The sequence below is a fragment of the Lytechinus variegatus genome, chromosome 1 (genome assembly GCF_018143015.1).
Source record: "Lytechinus variegatus isolate NC3 chromosome 1, Lvar_3.0, whole genome shotgun sequence".
NCBI classification, from domain to species: Eukaryota; Metazoa; Echinodermata; class Echinoidea; order Temnopleuroida; family Toxopneustidae; genus Lytechinus; species Lytechinus variegatus.
Window position 1 is genome coordinate 22,411,665 of NC_054740.1, and position 20,609 is coordinate 22,432,273.

General features: G+C 33.0%; 1 protein-coding gene across 2 annotated transcripts in view; it reads right to left on the reverse strand.

Annotated features, from left to right (window-relative positions):
• LOC121409406 (serine/threonine-protein phosphatase with EF-hands 2-like) overlaps positions 1-20,010 on the reverse strand; it is a 78,652-nt gene extending 58,642 nt beyond the window's left edge. Inside the window, exons 1-3 of one of the 2 annotated variants that reach the window (XM_041601347.1) lie at positions 19,454-20,010; positions 8,856-9,044; positions 5,814-5,941 (exon numbers count right to left, since the gene is read on the reverse strand). In XM_041601347.1, the coding sequence (XP_041457281.1) occupies positions 5,814-5,941; positions 8,856-8,910 (183 nt within the window). In that variant the 5' untranslated portion in view covers positions 8,911-9,044; positions 19,454-20,010. The remainder of the gene's footprint in view (positions 1-5,813; positions 5,942-8,855; positions 9,045-19,453) is intronic. The other variant, XM_041601353.1, reaches the window with a different exon arrangement.
• Positions 20,011-20,609: the final 599 nt, after the last annotated feature.

Here is a 20,609-nt window from a genome sequence, read left to right on the forward strand (position 1 = left end):
GTGAAAATGCATGGTGGTACCTGGGAGGATGAATTCCTTGAATTTACTGAGAGCTGTTGACAAACTGGTAGCTCGAGCTAAAGCTGGGGTAATAATAGCAATGCTTTTTTCCTCAGGCAAAAAGTGTTATATAAATAAAGCTATTATTATTATAATTTAGTCAAGCCTAATTTCTCCGGTGTGTCACTTTCATTGGGAAAAGTGGCAATGTCTGTCAGTAACAATTTGCTTAAATCAGTGATTGCCATACACTGATTTGACTTCTATTGCTTTTTATGGTTGCATGTAAATTGTAATCACACGTTTCAAAAATTATTACAGAAAAAACAAGTCACACGGTTTGGCAGCTATTAAATTTAGCATGCAAATTGGAAACGTTCCAAAATTTGCATGATCCATTTGTTACCTTTTTTACAACAATTTTTCTTATTCTTTTGTTATTATAAAATTGCATTTGGCTCTTTGCAAAATTCTTATTTATATTGGGGCATGTTTAAACATCACATCAAAACTTCATCAGGTGTATGTATTGTAATTAATGTGATTGGCTAATTACATTTGCTATCACGAGGGACACTGCATACCCTGTGGTACATGTGAGATATTCAGCACATCTCAAGATGAGACTAGGCAGAAAAGTAGAGTGCCAAAAAGGAATGGTCCAGGCTGGAGATATAAATATCTCAATGAATAGAGAAAAATTCACTGAGCATAATGCTGAAAATTTGATCAAACAACAATAACAAAGTTATTGTTGAATTTCTAAGATTTTCATTATTCCGGTGAAACAGTTCTAGGCATGTCTTATTATTCATTAGGTGGGCTGATGATGTCATATCCTAACTACCGGTAGTTCTTTTATTATATGAAATTAGGTTTGTTAAAATGTTTTATGTTACTAAGAACTAAAACATTTGGATTGACAACTGATTAAGTGCATTATTTATTGCTGCAACTAATTTCATCCAGAGCTGCGACTTTCAGCAAGAATCTTGCAAGCGGCTTTTCATTCTTAATTATCACATTTCATCATAAACCAAACCATGGGCAATCCTGGGAAATCCTTGAGGTGAAAGATGCATATCCCCTACAGAAATTTTCAAGCTTGCGGAAAGCGTGCGACTAGCTTATGCAAGCTTGCGGCATGCTAGTAACTAGCATGCGGCTAGCTTAATAAGCATGTAATATGCGTGCAGAGTAATAGTTAAGCGATCTTTTAGCGAGCAGGGACTGTTCGCTAGCATGCACTCGCTTATTAAGCGAGCACCCTACTAGTCGCATGCTAGTTACTAGCAAGCGGCACGCTTAAATTTCTGTAGGGGATATCTGATTCTTGCAGAAAGTCACAGCACAGTAAGGTACCTACAACTACAAGTCATTAGCCTTTCCTTTGCCGAGAGTAAAACAAAGAATAACATTGGTGAATGAAGACAGAGAATGTTCAAGTCATACCAGTCATACCTGTATTTCACCAACAAGTACTCTTCTAATAGAAATTTTGTATGGTGATAGGCAATAAATGGATTTCAATGCAAAAAACAACATTTTGTAACATTAAATTTTCCTCGCACTAAATTCACTGTATTTCAATACACAATGAATAATTTGATGTAATTGAAATGGAAAAATATATTTCAAGATGTCTACATGTATGTCGTTTAAATAAACATTGAAGCCTACTGACTTTTGGTAATGTTTTAATTTTCAGCCTAATGTTCATTTTTATTTGAAAATGACCATGTCTTTCTACAGAATGAACTACTCATCACTATAATAAAGCCTACTACACAAAGCTTAATTAATTGGCTCACTCTGACACTGAAAAGCTATTGCCTTTCAATTCAGTGAGGGTTTATTGTGTTTCAAAGGTGACAAACAAAACACAAGGCCGTCCCTATAGTTATTAGAGGGTAATCAGAAAATACTATCCTCGAATCTCATCTTGTTAATAAATTCATCTGTTACATGTATAAATGGAAGGCATGACAGCTTGTTTCTATCATGATAGTAGAGACAATGTATTCCCTTGATTGTTGTAAAACATGTCCCTGCATATATATAGAAGGTACAACATATATGTGTAGATGTCTCATTTTTAAACTTATAATCATTTTCAAGCAAGCCTGTTAAAGAAAAAAAAAATTGTGGTAATGATCTCAAAATGATTTTCAACAGAATCCAACGAAATTACCACCAGAATGTTTGTGTGTGTCAGGGAAGTAATTTACTGAATTTCATTCCTTTTATTAAACTCATGTTCTAAGTTGATAAAGATAGTTCGTGTTGTGAATATGTAAACCTAAGTAGCTAAAAATGTACATATTTTTTTGATATTTCAAAAGCAAACATTGGAAACGTTTAATATCCCCCCTTAGAGTACAAGATCAGGTGGATGCCATATTTTGTTCAAGTGTTAGAAATATTTCGTATTAAGGTGGTTTCAAACCGCCTCAATCACAAGAATCCCCGTTAAATTACAAGAAATTTTTAGGCTGAAAAATACCCATTAATTATTCCTGCATTCACACCGCCCTGAAACATACCCCTTCGGGATAAGTTCCTGAAGTTACGAGCATGCGCAGTATGGTCTGATAAGCAGGCAAGGCGAGAGATTCAAAATCACTAGCCCAGCAGCCACCCACGGCGCCGCACCCAACGACACGCTGGGCTAAAAAGTTCCCGTAATTTGCTTTCACATCGCCAAAATATCTGAGACCTTGGAAAAATCCCCGCGAAAGTTCTTGTAATTTCGCCAAGTACCTACTATTTAGCGGGTATTTTCTTTCGGGGATATTACGCGTAGTTGCTTTCACATTACCAAAATACCTGGTATTTTCTGATCGGGGTAAATTTCCCGATCAGAGAATACCTGGAACTGACGAACTTCGAGGCGGTCTTAAACCACCTATAGGTTAAAGCATTTTCATACAGGTGTCATACATAATCAATACTGATGATTGTAGGTGTACAGATGCACAGGAAGTGTTTTGTTATTAAAAATATGTTGCTTTATGCACTCATCTGTTATTGAAATTCTTTGAATTACTTTATAGAAATTTTACAGTTAGTCCTAGTAACGGTAGGGTATATTAGAAGGTTAGTTTCTAGTAGACTTGTTAAGAGGTTGAACGCTGCATTTTTTAGTACAAATGTCCCACTTGGCACAAATGTTCCTTGATTCAAAAGAAAATGTTTCATCCAAAGAGACACGCTGTATCTATGCAAATCAGCAAGTAATTTGCATAAATTTGCATATTAGGTCGATATAGTGAAAACAAGTGTTTAAGAATATACAGTGCGTATCAAAAAAAAGTTTACACTTTGAAAAAAACCTGGGAATTAAAAAGTATACAGCATGTGGGTAATTTTTTCACATATGATCTTGGGTTTGGGTCTCATCTATTCAATGAAATTAAAGTTTTGACAGAATGTTACACTTGAGGGAGCACTGTCCATTTTTGTAAAGCTCGCAGAAATCTGTTTGCGCAGAAATGCTTGTTTTCAGGCTGTGTCAAGGGGAAAGGGTGAAATCAAACTTATCCTGCACAACATTTCTCATACTATTCCTTTGCTCTTTTAGTCAATTGAAATAAAACGGATACATTCAAGCATTTAGTAATAATTTTGCCACCCAAATTGAAATTTCAACACTTAGTAAGCACAAACTTTACCCTTTTTGTCCCAGCTGGATCTGAGGACACAACTGAATCTGAACAAAAGTTTATATCAGACATCTCCAGCATTTTTCACTAAAATTTTATCATTTAAAGTAGGTTTACATTTCATTTTTCATTTGATAGTTGTATCTCCACACTTTTCCGAAGCTTGGCAATGATTAAGAAAATGGAAATCAAGCCTACGCCATTTCATGTAAATCACAGCTCAGTGTAAAGCAAATATCGTCACGATAGCCTCAGTGTGTGGGGAAGTGGGGTGGGGCGCAATCCACTCTTCGAAGTGTTTAGGGCAAGGAAACAAGTTAAAAAAGGTAAAATATATCTTCAAATCAATGTTACGAGCTAAATTCCACTTTTTCTTCATGACTAAGATCTACCTTTCTTCGTATAACTATTTCAAAGTTCTGCGAAAATCATTTTTCACTAACTTTTCAAAAGTGAGTGGTGCTCACTCAAGCGGAAATATTTTTGACAGTTATATCGTCATTTGCTTAAATGGATCTGTACCAATGTTAAAATGTGGAAAAATCTTCAGAATATTACAAATATAATTTTACAGGATTATTTCTAAGTGTAAACTTTTTTTTGATACGCACTGTATATTTAACCAGAACTGCCCTAAAATTGGAAATAAAGACTTAGGGTAAGAAAGGGAAGAAAATTGACATAAAATGATTGGGATATCCTTGTTTATTATTACCTAATTTACATAAATTATGCAAATTACAATTTAAAACAGAGTATTTTTTTGATGAATCCTAAACTGTTTTATAAATAACAGCAACTAATACACAATGTCACCATTCTACATGAAAGAGAATATATTAGCGAAAAACACTGATATGCTTCATGACAGTATTAGTGTCTTAATTTGCTTAGAAAGAGGGCAAATATGTCAAAATGTATGACGTGATATTGCGCTAAAACGAGACCAAAACAACCTCTATGTCACAGTCACACTCACGAATCGGCCAAAAAGCGATCAATGGTATGTCAATCGATATAACACAATCTCAACACAATAGCTTCCATCGGCTTCTCGTATCGCTTTTGTTGGTGTATCTGCCACACCGTAATCTATGGTATATACGGGCAAAATGCATTACGGTATCGGTAAAACACTATTAATTTTGTTTATTTGTTTCTAATATGTTTCTCTTGGAAAATTTACAGGAGACATTGCTTTGCAGGTTACTGATTTAATGAAGCTCTGGCACATGAATCATGACGAATGTACCCCACCTCAATCCATATTATAACTTTGTTGAAATATCTTTTGGAGACCGCCACTTCAACAAATCAAGAAGAAGCATTTTATGAGAATTTTTCAAAATTTTGCATAAATTAATTTCGCATTAATTAGCATAAAAATTGTTCTAGTCAAAATTTCAAAATTCTGTGCAGAAGTTTGGTGAACCTCATGAAGCTCTACCAGATGGAAGCAAATAATTCAAAATCTGTCTACAAATAAAGAAGCATTTTTTGTGGATTTCGAAAAATGCGCATAAATTAGCAAATTTAATAAATTTCAAAATTCTGTGTAGAATTTTTGAATCTCCCACCTAGTGCTATCATATAAAGCAAACAGAATTGAAATCGGACTTGAAATGGCGAAGTAGTAGCATTTTGGAATTGTGGATGGACGACAGACGACGGACGACACGCCACGGCATAAGCTCATCTTGCCTTTCGGGCCGGATGAGCTAAAAACTAAAGCACTTTTGATCGCTCGGCCCACGGCCTTGCAACTAACCTTGACCTGATCTTGTTCACCAGTATTTTTACATGGCATAAAATGGATATGCCTTGCAACTAACCTTGACCTGATCTTGTTCACCAGTATTTTTACATGGCATGAGATGGCTATGCCTTGCAACTAACCTTGACCTGATCTTGTTCACCAGTATATTTACATGGCATGAGATGGCTATGCCTTGCAATAACCTTGACCTGATCTTCTTCACCAGTATTTTTACATGGCATAAAATGGCTATGCCTTGCAACTAACCTTGACCTGATCTTGTTCACCAGTATTTTTACATGGCATTAGATGGCTATGCCTTGCGACTAACCTTGACCTGATCTTTTTCACCAGTATTTTTACATGGCATGAGATGGCTATGCCTTGCAACTAACCTTGAGCTGATCTTGTTCACCAGCATATTCTATACTCTGGAATATCCTCCATGTGCACCGTCTCCTTGCCTCCAAACGAGCTTGGTAACGGCGATACCACTTCTGAATTAATAGGGCCGCTTTGAGACCTACATGTAAGAGGGTAAACATTTGAATGGATTTTTTAACAAGTGGAATGCCTCTGGTGGTCTCGCCTGCAGCACGCGATTCAGTATAGCAGCAGTGCTGACTTTGAAAACTACTCTAAAATAATTATTCACAAAATACACCATTCATATATAAAGATACAATACTACATTAATTGACATTTTACCTTGATCATGTGACATAAAACTCTGAATGTGAATGTTACATCGTGCAGCTATTTAAACTGTTTTAAACAAAAATGTAAATCAAGCTTGCTATCCACTTATAGTCACTAAATATGTATATACATATACATATTTTTCTCTCTCTCTCTTTGTGGTTGGTCCACTTTAAACTTTTTTTTTCATTTACAAATTTTTGAGTGACTTGTTCCAGGCACAATTGTCTAGGCACAAATACCTCCCCCCCCCCATGCCTGTGTGATTGACTGTGTGGTGTGGATGTGTTTGTTTTTGCTTAGTTTCTCTGTTTATACTTTTTTTTAATCATCTTCTTTGTGTACACAATCTACTAAATTTTTGTTGCTGGGGGGAACATTTAACCCACAAGCTTCGCTTTTTAGTTCCCCCCTTTTTCCTCATCTACTATATTATAATTGTACATGAATTATGAAATGCAATTTTTTTCTGCTCTCTTTATGTATGTAAATATTTAATGACTAGAAATGCATTTATAATGTTATGTGTTGTAAATATGAATTTGATTTTTACTGATATGGAAATAAAGACATTGAACTTGAACTAAAACTTGTCAGTGATACTTGATTACCCCTATATCCACATTTTATACACTATATCTATACACTCTGGAAGGTCATGTAACCTGAAACTCGCACAAGATGTTAAGTGATACTTGGTTACTCTTATGTCCCAGTTTAATGACTCAGATCCATAAACTTTCAAAGTTATGAAGGTAATTCAACAAATAACTCCCAACATGGCCAAAGTTCATTGACCCTAAATGACCCTTGACCTTGGTCATGTGACTCAAAACTCAAGCAGGTTGTTCAGCAATACTTGATTATTTTTATGTCCAAGTTTCAAGAACTAGGTCCATACATTTTCTAAGTTACGATGACATTTCTAAAACTTAACACTAGGTAAAGATTGTGATGTTGATTCCCCAAAATGGTCTAAGCTCATTGACCGTAAATGACCTTTGACCTTGGTCATGTGACTCAAAACTCAAGCAGGATATTCAGTAATACTTGATTAACCTTATGGTCAAGTTTCATGAACTAGGACCTTATACTTTCTAAGTTATGCTGTCATTTCAAAAACTTAACCTTCGGTTAAGATTTGGTGTTGACGCCGCAGTTGGAAACGCAGCACCTATAGGCTCATTCTGCTTCGCAGGTAAGTTAAAACTGACCTGTTAATGACCTTTGACCTTACCATGTGACCTCCGACTGCAGCATAACATGCAGATCCCCTAAGTCCATCCACCATCCAAGTTTGGTTGACAAGTGACTTTCGGTTGTGGAGTTAGGTGTCATAAGAGTCTTGCATGTAAACTTTAACGTTGACCTGAAAATGACCTTTGACCTTACCATGTGACCTCCTACTGCAGCATAACATGCAGGTCCCTCAAGTCCATCTACCATCCATCCAAGTTTGGTTGAAAAATGACTTACAGTTGCGGAGTTAGGCGTCATAAGAGAGTCTTGCATGCAAACTTTAATATTGACCTGAAAATTACCTTTGACCTTACCATGTGACCTCCGCCTGCAGCATGACATGCAGGTCTCTCAAGTCCATCTATCTTCCAAGGTTGGTTGAAAAGTGACTTACGGTTGCGGAGGTAGGTGTCGTAAGAGAGTATTGCACGTAAACTTTAATGTTGACCTGAAAATGACCTTTGACCTTACCATGTGACCTCAGACTGAAGCATAACATGCAAGTCCCCCAAGTCCATCTACCATCCAAGTTTGGTTGAAAAGCAACATAGGGTTGCGGAGTTATATGTCATTAGATTTGTGACGGACGGACAACAGACGACATTTTTATTATACCTTCAGTATAGTAACAAACAAACCATTCCACAAGCTCTCCTAAAAAGAAAAAAAGTCCATCACTAAGAATTAAAATATTGAAATATATGCATTCCATACATATGTGGAAGCAGCTTGTAGATGACATCACAAATTGAAAACTTTACTTCTAATAGCTTTCTTAATCTTTAATGGATATTCTTCAAACCTTCACCAGTATTTTTCAAAAAAGGTTAATATGAAATTGAAACTTTTTTTCGGACTTGCACTGTAATACTTTATTTGGTTGCATTATATAATCCTGTCCCCCATCCAGCCGGGATAATTTGACAAAAAAAGGTTAAATTATACAGTAAAAAGAATATTTACTATAACAATAATATAAACAATAACATAAAACAAAAAACAAAAATAAAAACCAAAACAAAATAAGAATATAAAACAAAAAAAATCTAACTTGAAAGGTATAGAGAACCAAAAATTTACAATTAAAATACCTAATCTGGATTCTCTACTGCACACAGTAGAATGTAGCTTTAATGCCTCTGACAAGATCTGAACTATGTTGCATACTTTACTCTATATTGTGACCATCAAATTTTTCGAATCACATTGTTAATCTATTAGTAATATAAAATAATTTCTAATATATTTCATTATATTCTATAGTTCTTATTCATTGAATATAAGAGTTACAAGAGGTATGAGAGGTTAAGGTACAATAATCTGTGACCTTAAACCCTTGACCCTGTGACCTGCAAAATTCATCAGGTCACAATGCATTCTTGCAATTGAGCAAAACAGGTATTTATTCATAGTTGCCCAATTTCAAACAATTTGAACACAAACAGGAATCCTATAAAACACTTGAATTCAAAAACTAACTTCGCAAAAAAAAAACTTACTCCTTTCTGACTTCCCCATCTCTGAGTGGGCATGCATTGAATTGCCACACCCCATAATGAATAGTCTGCTTTCAAGGCTGTTTAAATCGATAACTCCTTATACTTGTAGAGCCTTCCCTGGGTTATACATTGAAAATCTGTGTAACCTACACTGACAGACATATTTCTCACTTCACTTCAAATGGGTACCTGCATAGGAATAAAAATCAGATTTGATATTCAATTTTATTTATTTCACTTCCATCAAACAAAAAAAAATTGTATACCACATATATAAAAATAAGTATTTGTATCCATTGCAAAGAAACAAAAATAATAATACATATGTTGTGAAAAAAAAAACTTACACGATTTGGGCAACACATTGGAGGTTTTAAATAAGTATACTATTTTTCAATAGAAATTAAATTAAGATGGAAATGGAGGGACCCACTAAAAAGCAATGCTTGTACAATGTGGGCCCCTCAAAAATAGATAACAAAACCAATAACAGAGTACAAATACAGACATATGTAATCAAATGAGAAAAAAAAATAAATGAGAGAAATAATACTCACAAAATATGAAATACCAAGATATCAAAAAATAAAGTTTGTATAGGACAAAACAACCCGTCCTAAAATATATCCACCCTTCCCACCCCCCCCCCCAAAAAAAAGAGAAAGGGGAGAATGCCCTGAGAAGATGGATGGGTGCTGCTAAACGTAGGTAGAACACATGCCATCGTGGACTCAAGCAAACTGGATTCAATGTGTATAAAAGGAGAAAAAAATATATAAAATGACCTGGAAAGAATAAAATGCGCGAAAAATGTGATTGATGCCGTAAATAAATAAGCGGTAGGAAGGCGGATAAGCGGACAGGAAAGAGAAAAAAGATGAGAGGATAGACACAAATAATATATGAGGTTAAAAACCGAGCACAATTGGGAAGGACTTGTGTCAGATTTTTTTTTCAATTAAAAAAAAAAGGGATGATTTATGTTTTAATTATAGTCTTTATAGTAAAAATGATGACTAACCTCTTGACAGAGATGATGAATAAGATTTAATTTGAGGATACATTACAAGATCTTAATAGAGATAATTTGAATTTAGTCTTAAAAGAGTTCAAAGATTTTGCAGTTCTTATATCATTATGAAGTGAGTTCCATAACTTCGGTCCCTCATATATAAATGTGTTCTGAGCCAGCAAAGTTCTTAGAAGTGGTAAATGGAATTCACCCAATCGCCTTGTTGGATAGTTATGAATGGATTGATTTCTTGGAAACATTGAATGAAATACATTTGGGAGGTTGTTCTTGTTATAATTGTAATAAACTGACCGAGATTGAACAAATACAAGTCTTTAATTTTCAATATTTTATGTTCCAAAAATAATGGGTCAGTATGAGACAAATATGCTTTGTGACATATGACACGAAGAGACTTCTTTTGTAATAGGAGTAATTTGTCTAAGAGTGTTTGATGTGTGTTGCCCCACGCTAAAATTCCATAATTTAAATAAGGTAATATAAGGGATGAATATAATGTAAGCAGGGACGATAATGGCAAACAAAATTTAAGCTTGTTAATTATACCAATGTTGCGTGAAATAGTTTTACATATGTTATTTATGTGGAATTTCCATGAGAGCTTTTAATCGACTGTTATTCCAAGAAACTTAATATGGGATACATTTTCCAAGGGAGTTCCATCCAAAATAATATCAACAGGAAGTGTATTAATAGAGTTGCTAAACAACATATATTTTGTTTTTTGTAAATTTATTGACAATTTATTTGCTCTTATCCATTGGGTGACATTTTTTAGTTCAGAGTTGATTGTATTAGCAAGGTGAAGAGGATTTTTATGTGAAAAAAATAAGTTAGAGTCGTCCGCAAAGAGAATGAAAGAAAGAACATCTGATGATCTACAAAAATCATTAATATAAACTATAAACAAAATCGGGCCTAAAAGACTACCCTGTGGAACTCCACAATTATTTTTTTTCATTTGAGAATTGCACCCGTTTAAAAAGACATATTGCTTCCTATTCAAGAGGTAGCTCCTGAACCACTCCAAGGCCTTCCCACGCACTCCATAATGATGTAATTTGTTTAGTAAAATATCATGATTAATGGTGTCGAAGGCCTTGGAGAAGTCCAGGAACAAACCAATTAAATAAGATTTATCGATTGAATGTGCCGCTTTTTCAATGAAACTCAATAATGCATGTGTAGTGCTATGCTTTTCCCTAAATCCAAATTGGGAATTTGAAAGTATATTATTTGATTTGAGAAAATTAATAGTTCTTTTATAAATAATCTTTCCTAGTATTTTCGACAATGTAGATAACAAAGAAATTGGGCGGTAATTATTAACATCTAATTTGTCACCCTTTTTAAACAAAGGAATGACTTTTGCTATTTTCATGCTCTCGGGAACAATGCCGTTAAGAAGTGACAGATTGAATATATGAGTTAGGAGATCTGCAATTGACGATATTACCCCCTTAAGAAGAAAATTATTGATGTCATCATGTCCTGTACTTTTTTTAGAACTGAAATCAGAAACAATATTAATTATCTCCTGATTATAAGTTGGAGCGAGAAACATTGAACTAGAATTTGGTGGGCCTAAAAATTCAGAAAAGTGTTTTGCTGCGGGAGGAATATTACTTGCAAGATTTTCCCCAATTGAAGAAAAGTGATTATTCAGGATATTACAAATTTGGCGAGAATCTTCAAAAATGACATCGCCAGATCTAATTTTTGTAATATTGGATTTATTATTTGATATATTCATTGCTTGTTATAAAATTTTCCATGTATTTTGCATATCACGCTTGTAAAGTTGTAACTGATAAGTAAAATATCTTTTCTTTTCTAAACGTATAATCTTTGTCAGTGTATTTTTATAACAAGTATATTTAAGTTTGGATTGCTCAGACCGTTTCATTTTGTATTTATAATATAAGTTATTTTTTCTATTTATCGAACGCAAGAGCGATTTAGAAATCCATGGAAACTTCGGTGATTTTTTGTAGTTAGATGGCTTATCTCTAAGTTTCGGAATATAAGTGTCAAAGTGTGGATTAAAAATATTCATAAAATTTTCAAAGGACAAGTTAACGTCATTACTATCAAAAACACAAGACCAATCAGCATCGTCAAAACTAGCACCCAGACGAGCTATATTTTCGTGTGTTATTCTTCGTTTTAGTGGACGGCTATTGTTATTGAATCTGTCTTTTAAAGAGAAATTAGTCGAAACAGGGAAGTGATCTGTGATATCAGAGAGTAATATGAAGGAATCGGGTGGGGGAAGAACATTACAGAAAATATTATCAATAAGAGAAGCGGATTCATTGACTATGCGTGTTGGTTTAGATATTAAAGGTAAGAAGCGGATAGAAATATTTCCAAAAAATCTTGTGTAACATTATTTTGTTTTAATAAATCAATATTAAAATTATCATTACATCTCTGTCTCATGCACATTATTAAATTCAGACCCGTTTTGGATAAACCTTTCTAAAGGGTTCTATGACATTTGCTCTATGGAAAATCAGCATGTTAAGTCAAACATAAAAGCTAACCTCCAAAACTATTTTTTTTTTCTTTTCCTCGTTCAGAGGTACTTTATTCTTCATATTCCTTTCTCATTTTAACAATTTCTTTCATAACACAGAGCGTATAGAGTTACATAACAAGTTGCATATAAACATGTACATGTAATAGACATCAACTGTTTAAATAAGCTAACTTGTAATAGAAATGAAATTTGTCTGTAAGGTTAAAGCTCTTCGAACATTTCAATTAAATGAACATTGGATTTAAATCTCCATTTTACATAAAAAAGTATCTTTCTTGAACTCATACCAAATTGAATACATATTAAAAGCTCTTCCTTGCATTTTATACAAGACATATGATTTGTATATTGCAGACTGTGCAAATATCATAAACAAATTAACTAACGTAAACTTGCGATCGTGAATTTTGTATCCAATGAACGTCATTTCGCCAATAGGAATTGTGATTTTAAACATAAATTGCAGAGAATTCTTTATCTTTTTCCAAAAATCAGCAACAGGGTTACATTCTAACATAATATGAACAAAAGTTTCGTCTGCTTCACAGAACATACAAGATGTGTCATTAGCTAAATTCCAGCGACATAAATTGAATTTAAAGGGTAATAAATTATGAAGCATTTTCAAGATGTATTGTCGAATCTTGTTATACTTTAAATACTTAAGTTTGAAATTAAAAACATTTTGCCATTCAAAGTTTACTGGTAATACTAATTTGGATTGCCAGTATTGTATAATATGTGGATCGGACTTTTTGGGGGTTACGAGTAAAACATGAAAATCTTTTGATTTCATATTCTTTAAATTTACAATATCTCCTCCCATATTTCAAAAAGATCTTCTGGAAGCTTTGGAGATAAGATGTCACATTTGTCAGTCCATTCAGCTGGGACAGCTCTTTTTAGCTTTGAATATTCAAATTCAACTAAAAGAGATTTACATGCTACCGTTCTTCGGAAGGTTTCCAGGCATGATTATGTAATAATTGGTGAACATAAAATATATTGTGGTCGAACCACCTGTTGAAATATAAAAGGTTTCTTTCAAATTTTATATGACTGTTATACCATAAAATTTCGTGTTTTATACTATTAATATTATGTCAGTAAATCGTATGTCATACCATGAACATAATAGATCTGTATAAAAGGATGGAATTTGCTTTTTCATACATACAATTAACATATCTTTTTTTGAACAATTGAAACGGAGAAACAAGGGCATCGGTCCTATCTTTGCTATCCAAAATTTAAACAAGTACATCCATGATTGATCATCGTATTTTAAATATTTTGAAATCCACGAAAGTTTTAATGAAGATAATTTTGAATTTAAGTCTATCATATCTAATCCTCCTTTATGAAATGAATTAATACAAACATTTCGTTTTATCTTTTCTTTTTTCTAGCCCCAAATAAACGTATACATCATTTTCTCTAATTCACGTACCAGGTTGTTTGGTACGTGTATTACAGTTGCAGGGTAAACAATTTGTGATATTATCAAAGATTTAAGTATTACTATTTTGCTATATATAGTTAAATTTCTCATTTTCCAGATGTTCATTATAGGTTGAATTTTAACTAACTTTGTATCCCAATTCCTTCTTTCTTATTTACGTTTATCTGTACCTACAAAAATTCCAAGGTATTTCACTGGATCATTTGTCCATTGTATATCTCTTAAGGTTTCATCTTGAGGGAAGATGGACATTGCATGAGTTTTTGTTAAATTAAGTTTAGGGCCTGCAATTTCTCCAAATTGCCTTATAACTTCTATCGCAATATTACCAGAATTAACAGAACTCACAAAAATTACCGCATCATCAGCTAGCTGTGATATTTTTATTTCTTTTTCTGAACACTGGGTTCCATTTTCTCCTGGAATAATTATTCCTTCAATATTATCATTTTGTTTTATTTTCCTTGCCATAACATCGGCAATTAATAAAAAGAGTGAGGCTGAGAGTGGGCAGCCTTGTCTTGCACCCTGTTCTATTTTGAGATTTGTGACATCCAACCGTTATTTCCAGAAGCATCATTATACAAAACTTTAATCCAATTAATAAATGAATCCTTGAATTTTAATTTGTGTAATAACTGAAATAAAAATTGATGGTTAACATTATCAAAAGCTTTTTTGAAATCTAAAAAAATGAAATAACCTGGAAGATTTAGGTGCGAACAAAGATCAATTACATCTTCAACTAAACGAACATTTTCTGAAGCTGAACGTAATTTGAGATCCATAGAAATCCAGAGAGATCCAGTTTGATCCATAGAAATTATTTTATCGATAACACGCTGAAGATGTGAACAAATGACTTTGGCTGCAATTTTGTAATCGATGTTTAGAAGTGATATAGGACACCAATTGTCAAGTAAACCTCTATCATCTTTTTTATGTAACAATATTTAAATACCTTGCTTTTGAGATTCTGACAACTTATTCTATATGTAGCCTTCATTCAAACTATTGATAACCATATATTTTATATCTTGCCAAAAACATTGATAAAACTCTGCTGATAGTCCGTCACTACCTGGAGTTTTGTTACCTTTCATTGACTTCAATGCTTTGTAACAATCGGATTCTGTAAGTAAACCTTCGCAAAGGTCAGCTTCTTCTTCCGACAGGGTAGTAAACTCAACATCATTGAGATAATCATATATTTCTGTTGCAAGAACATTATTCTTATTTGAATATAGATTTTGATAGTATTCATAGATTTCTTTTAAAATGGCTTCTTCATCAAAAATGACATCTTTTTCCTGTTTCAAAAAGTCTAGATGTTTCTTTATACCATTCCTTTTTTCCAAGTTGAGAAAATATTTTGATGATTTTTCGCCTTCTTCCATCCATTTTTCAAGGCAAGTAAGTAAGGCAAGTAAGTATTGCCACCAAGTAAATTGTTTGAGTGAAGGGTGACATTTTCTCCAGATGTCTACTAAGTTCAACTTTTTACATATATTTTGCAACAGGTCATTAGGTTAATATGCATAACTAATTCCTTGGGTGTCCATACATGAACTCTGAACTGAATTCCAGTCTCCACCCAATAATAACAATCTAGCCAAAAATAAATAGACAGCTTCTTTCTTTCTTGTTCAATGACTTCTTAAACCACTCTCAAGGAAGTTAATACTTTGGGAAGGCATTTCATTGATATGAAATGTGAATTTTTCCATCATTTTGTCAAATATAGGGAAGGAATTTTCTCACTGTTTTTCCCAATAACTTTTGCCGTTTTCTTATTTTTTTCTTTCATTTTTTTTACAGTGATTAAACCATTCCCATTGAATATGCCTGATTAAAAAATATGTTTTTACTGAATAATAATAATAATTATAATAATAATTTTCCCCATTTTTTATAATTTTGTCTTATTCATTTTTCTTACATTTTCTTTTGTTTTTTCTCAATTTTTTTCCTGTTCTTTGTTTTTTCTTTTGTTTCATTTCACTTATTCATTTTACAATTTTTTTCTTTTTTCAATATACTATTCTAAAAATTATTTTTGTTTATTTCCCCCTTTTATACATAGTTCTTATTCTGCAGCATATTTTTCTGTGATTTTTCTCCTGCTATAATATGCTGGAAAAGAGAAAATAATCTGGATTTGGGGCTTGCATAATCTAGGTTTTACGATCAAAAAGGAAAAAAGGAAAAATCATTGTTTCGTAAATCTTTCTGAGTTTGCTACATGCAATATTTGTAGTACTTCACCATTATGAGTGTGTCTATATGGAGATTAAAAGTCCACACAACCTGGGAACAATACAATTCTTTTATTCTCTTTCACTCAATTCATATTTACAATGATAGAACAATTTATATATTACCACAAAATAAGCAAAGTAAAATAACAGCAAGCACGATTCACATACAAGATGTACAAAGAATAGTGGTAGTGACTGCAGAATATTTCAGAAGTTTGTTTTATTCATTTTAATTAATGTTTTTCTTTATATTTTTAGGGCCACCAAACTTTACTGCTGGGCCACCAAAAAAAAATTATTTGAAGGTTTTGGTGGCCCGAATGGGCCACCACCAAAAAAAGTTAATGTGGAGCCTTGCTACAGCTATAGCTGCAGTAGAAAAAACATTTCTATTTCCTTTTAACAGTTAATGGATGAAAACTAATTACTTTAAAAACATGAGATCAAAAAGCCATGTCTCTGCCCTCTGGAGGATATCTAAGGTGGAAGCGCCCCCCCCCCCCGGCCATCATATGGCAAAACGATGTATCTGAAAATTTTGACTTTTTCAGGTCTCAACATTTGGAGGGGTTTTTAGGGAGATCTTACTCTCATAATTACAGGTATTTTGATTTTCAAGAAAGCATGGATTGGGCTATCGGCAGTACTCTTCATCAAATTTGCCAACTCGTTTGATGGTATTGGTAAAAGACTTCATCGTAAAAAATAAAAAAGTTGAGCGCAATGTTTTTCGGTAAAAAGGTGTACCGTATCTGTTAGTTACACTTTTCTGCCATAACAAGTGGAGCGCCTCTGGCAGTCTCAACTGCATTACTTGTTTCAATATAGCAGCAGTGCTGACTTTGAAAATGAATTGACTATGAAATAATCATTTACAAAAAACATTCATTTAATGTATATGCTACTACATTGACCCACAATGACATTTGACCTTGATAAAATGATCTACAACTTGTGCAAGATGAGCAATGATACAGGATTACCCCAATGTCCACATTTATTAACTAAATCCACAAACTTTCAAAATTATGATGGCAATTTAACATGGCCAAAGTTCAACAACCTTAAATGAACTTTGACTTTGGTCATGTGACCTGAAACTTGCCCAGAATATTCAGTGATACTTGATTACTCTTATGTCTAAGTTTTATGAACAAGATCCATAAACTTTAATTAGTTATGATGGTAATTCAACAAATACTCCCAATATGACCAAAGTTCATTGACCCTAAATGACCTTTGACCTTGGTCATGTGACATGAAACCGCACAGGATTTCAATGATACTTGCTTACTCATATGTCCAAGTCTTATAAAATAAGATCCATAAACTTTCAAAGATACAATGGTAATTCAAAAAATACCCCCAACATGCTTAAAGTTCATTGACCCTAAATGACGTTTGACCTTGGTCATGTGACCCAAAACTCAGGCACTAGCAGGATCTTCAGTAATACTTCATTACCCTTTAGTTTCATGCACTAAATTTAGGTCCATATACTTTCTAAGTTATGATGATATTTTTAAAACTTAACCTTAGGTTATGATTTCGATATTGATTTCTCCAATATGATCTAATTTCAGATACATGACCTTTTTACTTTGGTCATGTGACCTGAAACCATGGCAGGATGTTTAGTAATACTTGATGACCCTTATGTCTAAGTTCAATGAACTAGGCCCACGTACTTTCGAAGTTATGATGGCATTTCAAAAACGTTGACGACGCCGCTGCCATGGCAGTCGGAAGAGCGGCGCCTTTAGTCTCGCTCTACTATGCAGGCGAGACAAAAATAAGTGAATGCACCTAGATTAGTAAAATATGGGAAAATGATGTAATTGCAACATACATCTTTTTACCATAATTGGTGAACCACGAAATTCAGAGACTAGTTTATGGCAAAATCATGTATCTGCAACATACATCATTTCCCATACAGTTTGAATAGTGTATGTGCCAATTACACCCTTCTACCAATTGCCATGTTCTTTAGTTTTAAAGGCTTGTTTCATGGCTGAATTGATTTGACCATATCTGCAGGTACATCATTTTGCCATTACTCAACTTTACAAACTAATTGATGTATCTGCAGATACACCTTTTTTCCCATGAATCGCCGTAGGAAATGTATGATGTATCTGCAGACACATCCTTTTACCATTATTGAGGACTAATATGGACAGTTGGATATTTTGCTAAATGCTGTATCTACATAGAAGGTTATTTTGATGTAAAACACAAGTTAAATGTCATAAAAACAAGAAAGGAAGATGATTTCAATAACATTTTAATGAAGCTAACTAAATTCAACACTAGGAAATTTTCTTTTGAAGACAGACAAAAGCTGTAATTTAAAAGTGATTTTTCTACGAACGTGCATTTTTGCAGATGCATCATTTTGCCATGTAACTGCCGCCACCACCAAAATATTATCTGAACAAAAGGGAAATAACTCAAACAAGCTTCTGAATATCATTTTATGCTTGATTTTACAAATTAGTCGAGTGAACCCAAATTACAACTCAAAACTTCAAACATTGGGGTTAGGGTTACTTTTTGGAGCACTTGCTTAGTTACTTCTGCATTCAATCCAATATTTGTTTGCTGGGTTATATGGGGGCAATTTTGACAAGCTATCATATAATTTTAAAGCTCATTTACAACTTTATGAAATTATCAAATGTAATTTTAGGCAACTTATAATTTTCTAATATTTTATCATATGTACCAATACTTTATTTTCATTAAATTTTCTGTTCCCCCTTGATACAATTAGGTAACATTTCCAATTCCCTGTCTAGCCTTTAATTTAGCTTATGTCTCAAGAGATACTCTGTTCTTTGAACTCCTTAAAAAAATGGTATACCTAGTAATTTGCCATATATTAATATTCTTATTAACTAAAAATTTCCTCTAACACCAACATAAATTTAATAACTATGACAAATTCCTTTCGGGGGATTATAACTCAATCCATTTCTAACAATTCCTATTGAGTATGAATCTTGACTTATTTCTTATTATTTATAATATACTGGCATTTTGCATATTGATGATAAATGTCATTACATTTCCATTTTAAACAAAATTTAAGCAATTTTCTTAAAACCATTTTTTATACAATGATAAATGCATTGTTGGTTGATTCAATTTAGATTCTTTCTTTTTTTAATTCAATACCAATGTTTTGTTTACAATGAAGAATCACTTCAAGTTTGCTTATAATTACACATTCATCTGTATTTACTTTCTTTTATGTAGCCACCAACCAATGTGGAAAACCTTGACAAAACATTTAAATACCTTCAGGTGATCCCCAGGCAAATGCTGGTGCTCCATACTACTCTTTTAATGGTGCTATTGTATTTGCCACGTTTGCTATTTGAATGACAAAAATAAAACATGTATTTACATGTATTTATTATAATAATTTTTTTTCTCAATGTAATGTGAAACAAGGTTTGATTCCTCCCTTCACATGTTCAGATGCCATTATATTAAGATGTAAAGTCTCCTTGGTGTCAAATCTACAAAAATGTAAAATATATAATTCTATACAAAAAAATAAAAAAAAGTAGTGACTGGGTAACATCATCGACTCACTTTTGCAGATTATCGAGTTGTGCATGTACAGTACCTCTTTGTCAAATATACAAATACTCAGCTACTTTATGGTGAAAATAGGCCCAAAACCCACGATTTGTATGTATACGCACAATATTGAAAAGGGTTCTGAAACCACAGTCTATAATGTCATTTCTGATTACTAAGTACAGATATAGATAAAGAGAACGCAATTATGCTTGACAGGGAATATATCAAAGAAAGTACACACCAAAAAAATGAATTTCGATTTTCGACACTTTTGAAGCAAGAAATCTCCCAAACTAATGATATGTAAATTTCATGACGTAATTTGCATACGTAAACAATAATTTTGCAAGTCTCTTTTGCAGTACTTGAAGTAATGAAAAAAATATGATTTTATGTAATCTCACTTCTCCACTTTTTGTTTTCTTATGTTATTACATAAAATCATCATTTTTTTATACTTGTGTGCATAATATGTCTCCCTTATATTGAAATAAGTTGCAGCAATAATACACTAAATCAGTTGTCAATCCAATTTTCTAGTTCTTGGAGGAAAATTTGAATAAACCTAATTTCATATAATAAAATACAAAAGAACAAGTGTAGATTTGACATCATCAGCCCACCTAATGAATATTCATGATGACTGTTTTTACAAAATATTGCTAAACTTTAAAATTCAATAAAAGTGTTATTTGTTATCCGATTTTGATAAAATTTTCGGCATTTTGCTCAGTGAATTCTACTCTATTAATTAAGCTATAATACTTTCAGTCTGGACTATCCCTTTAATGCTATGTGTAGAACGTCTAAAAAATGGTGAAATAGGGCGATTTTGTATAAACGTCATAATTTACGTCATTTCTGC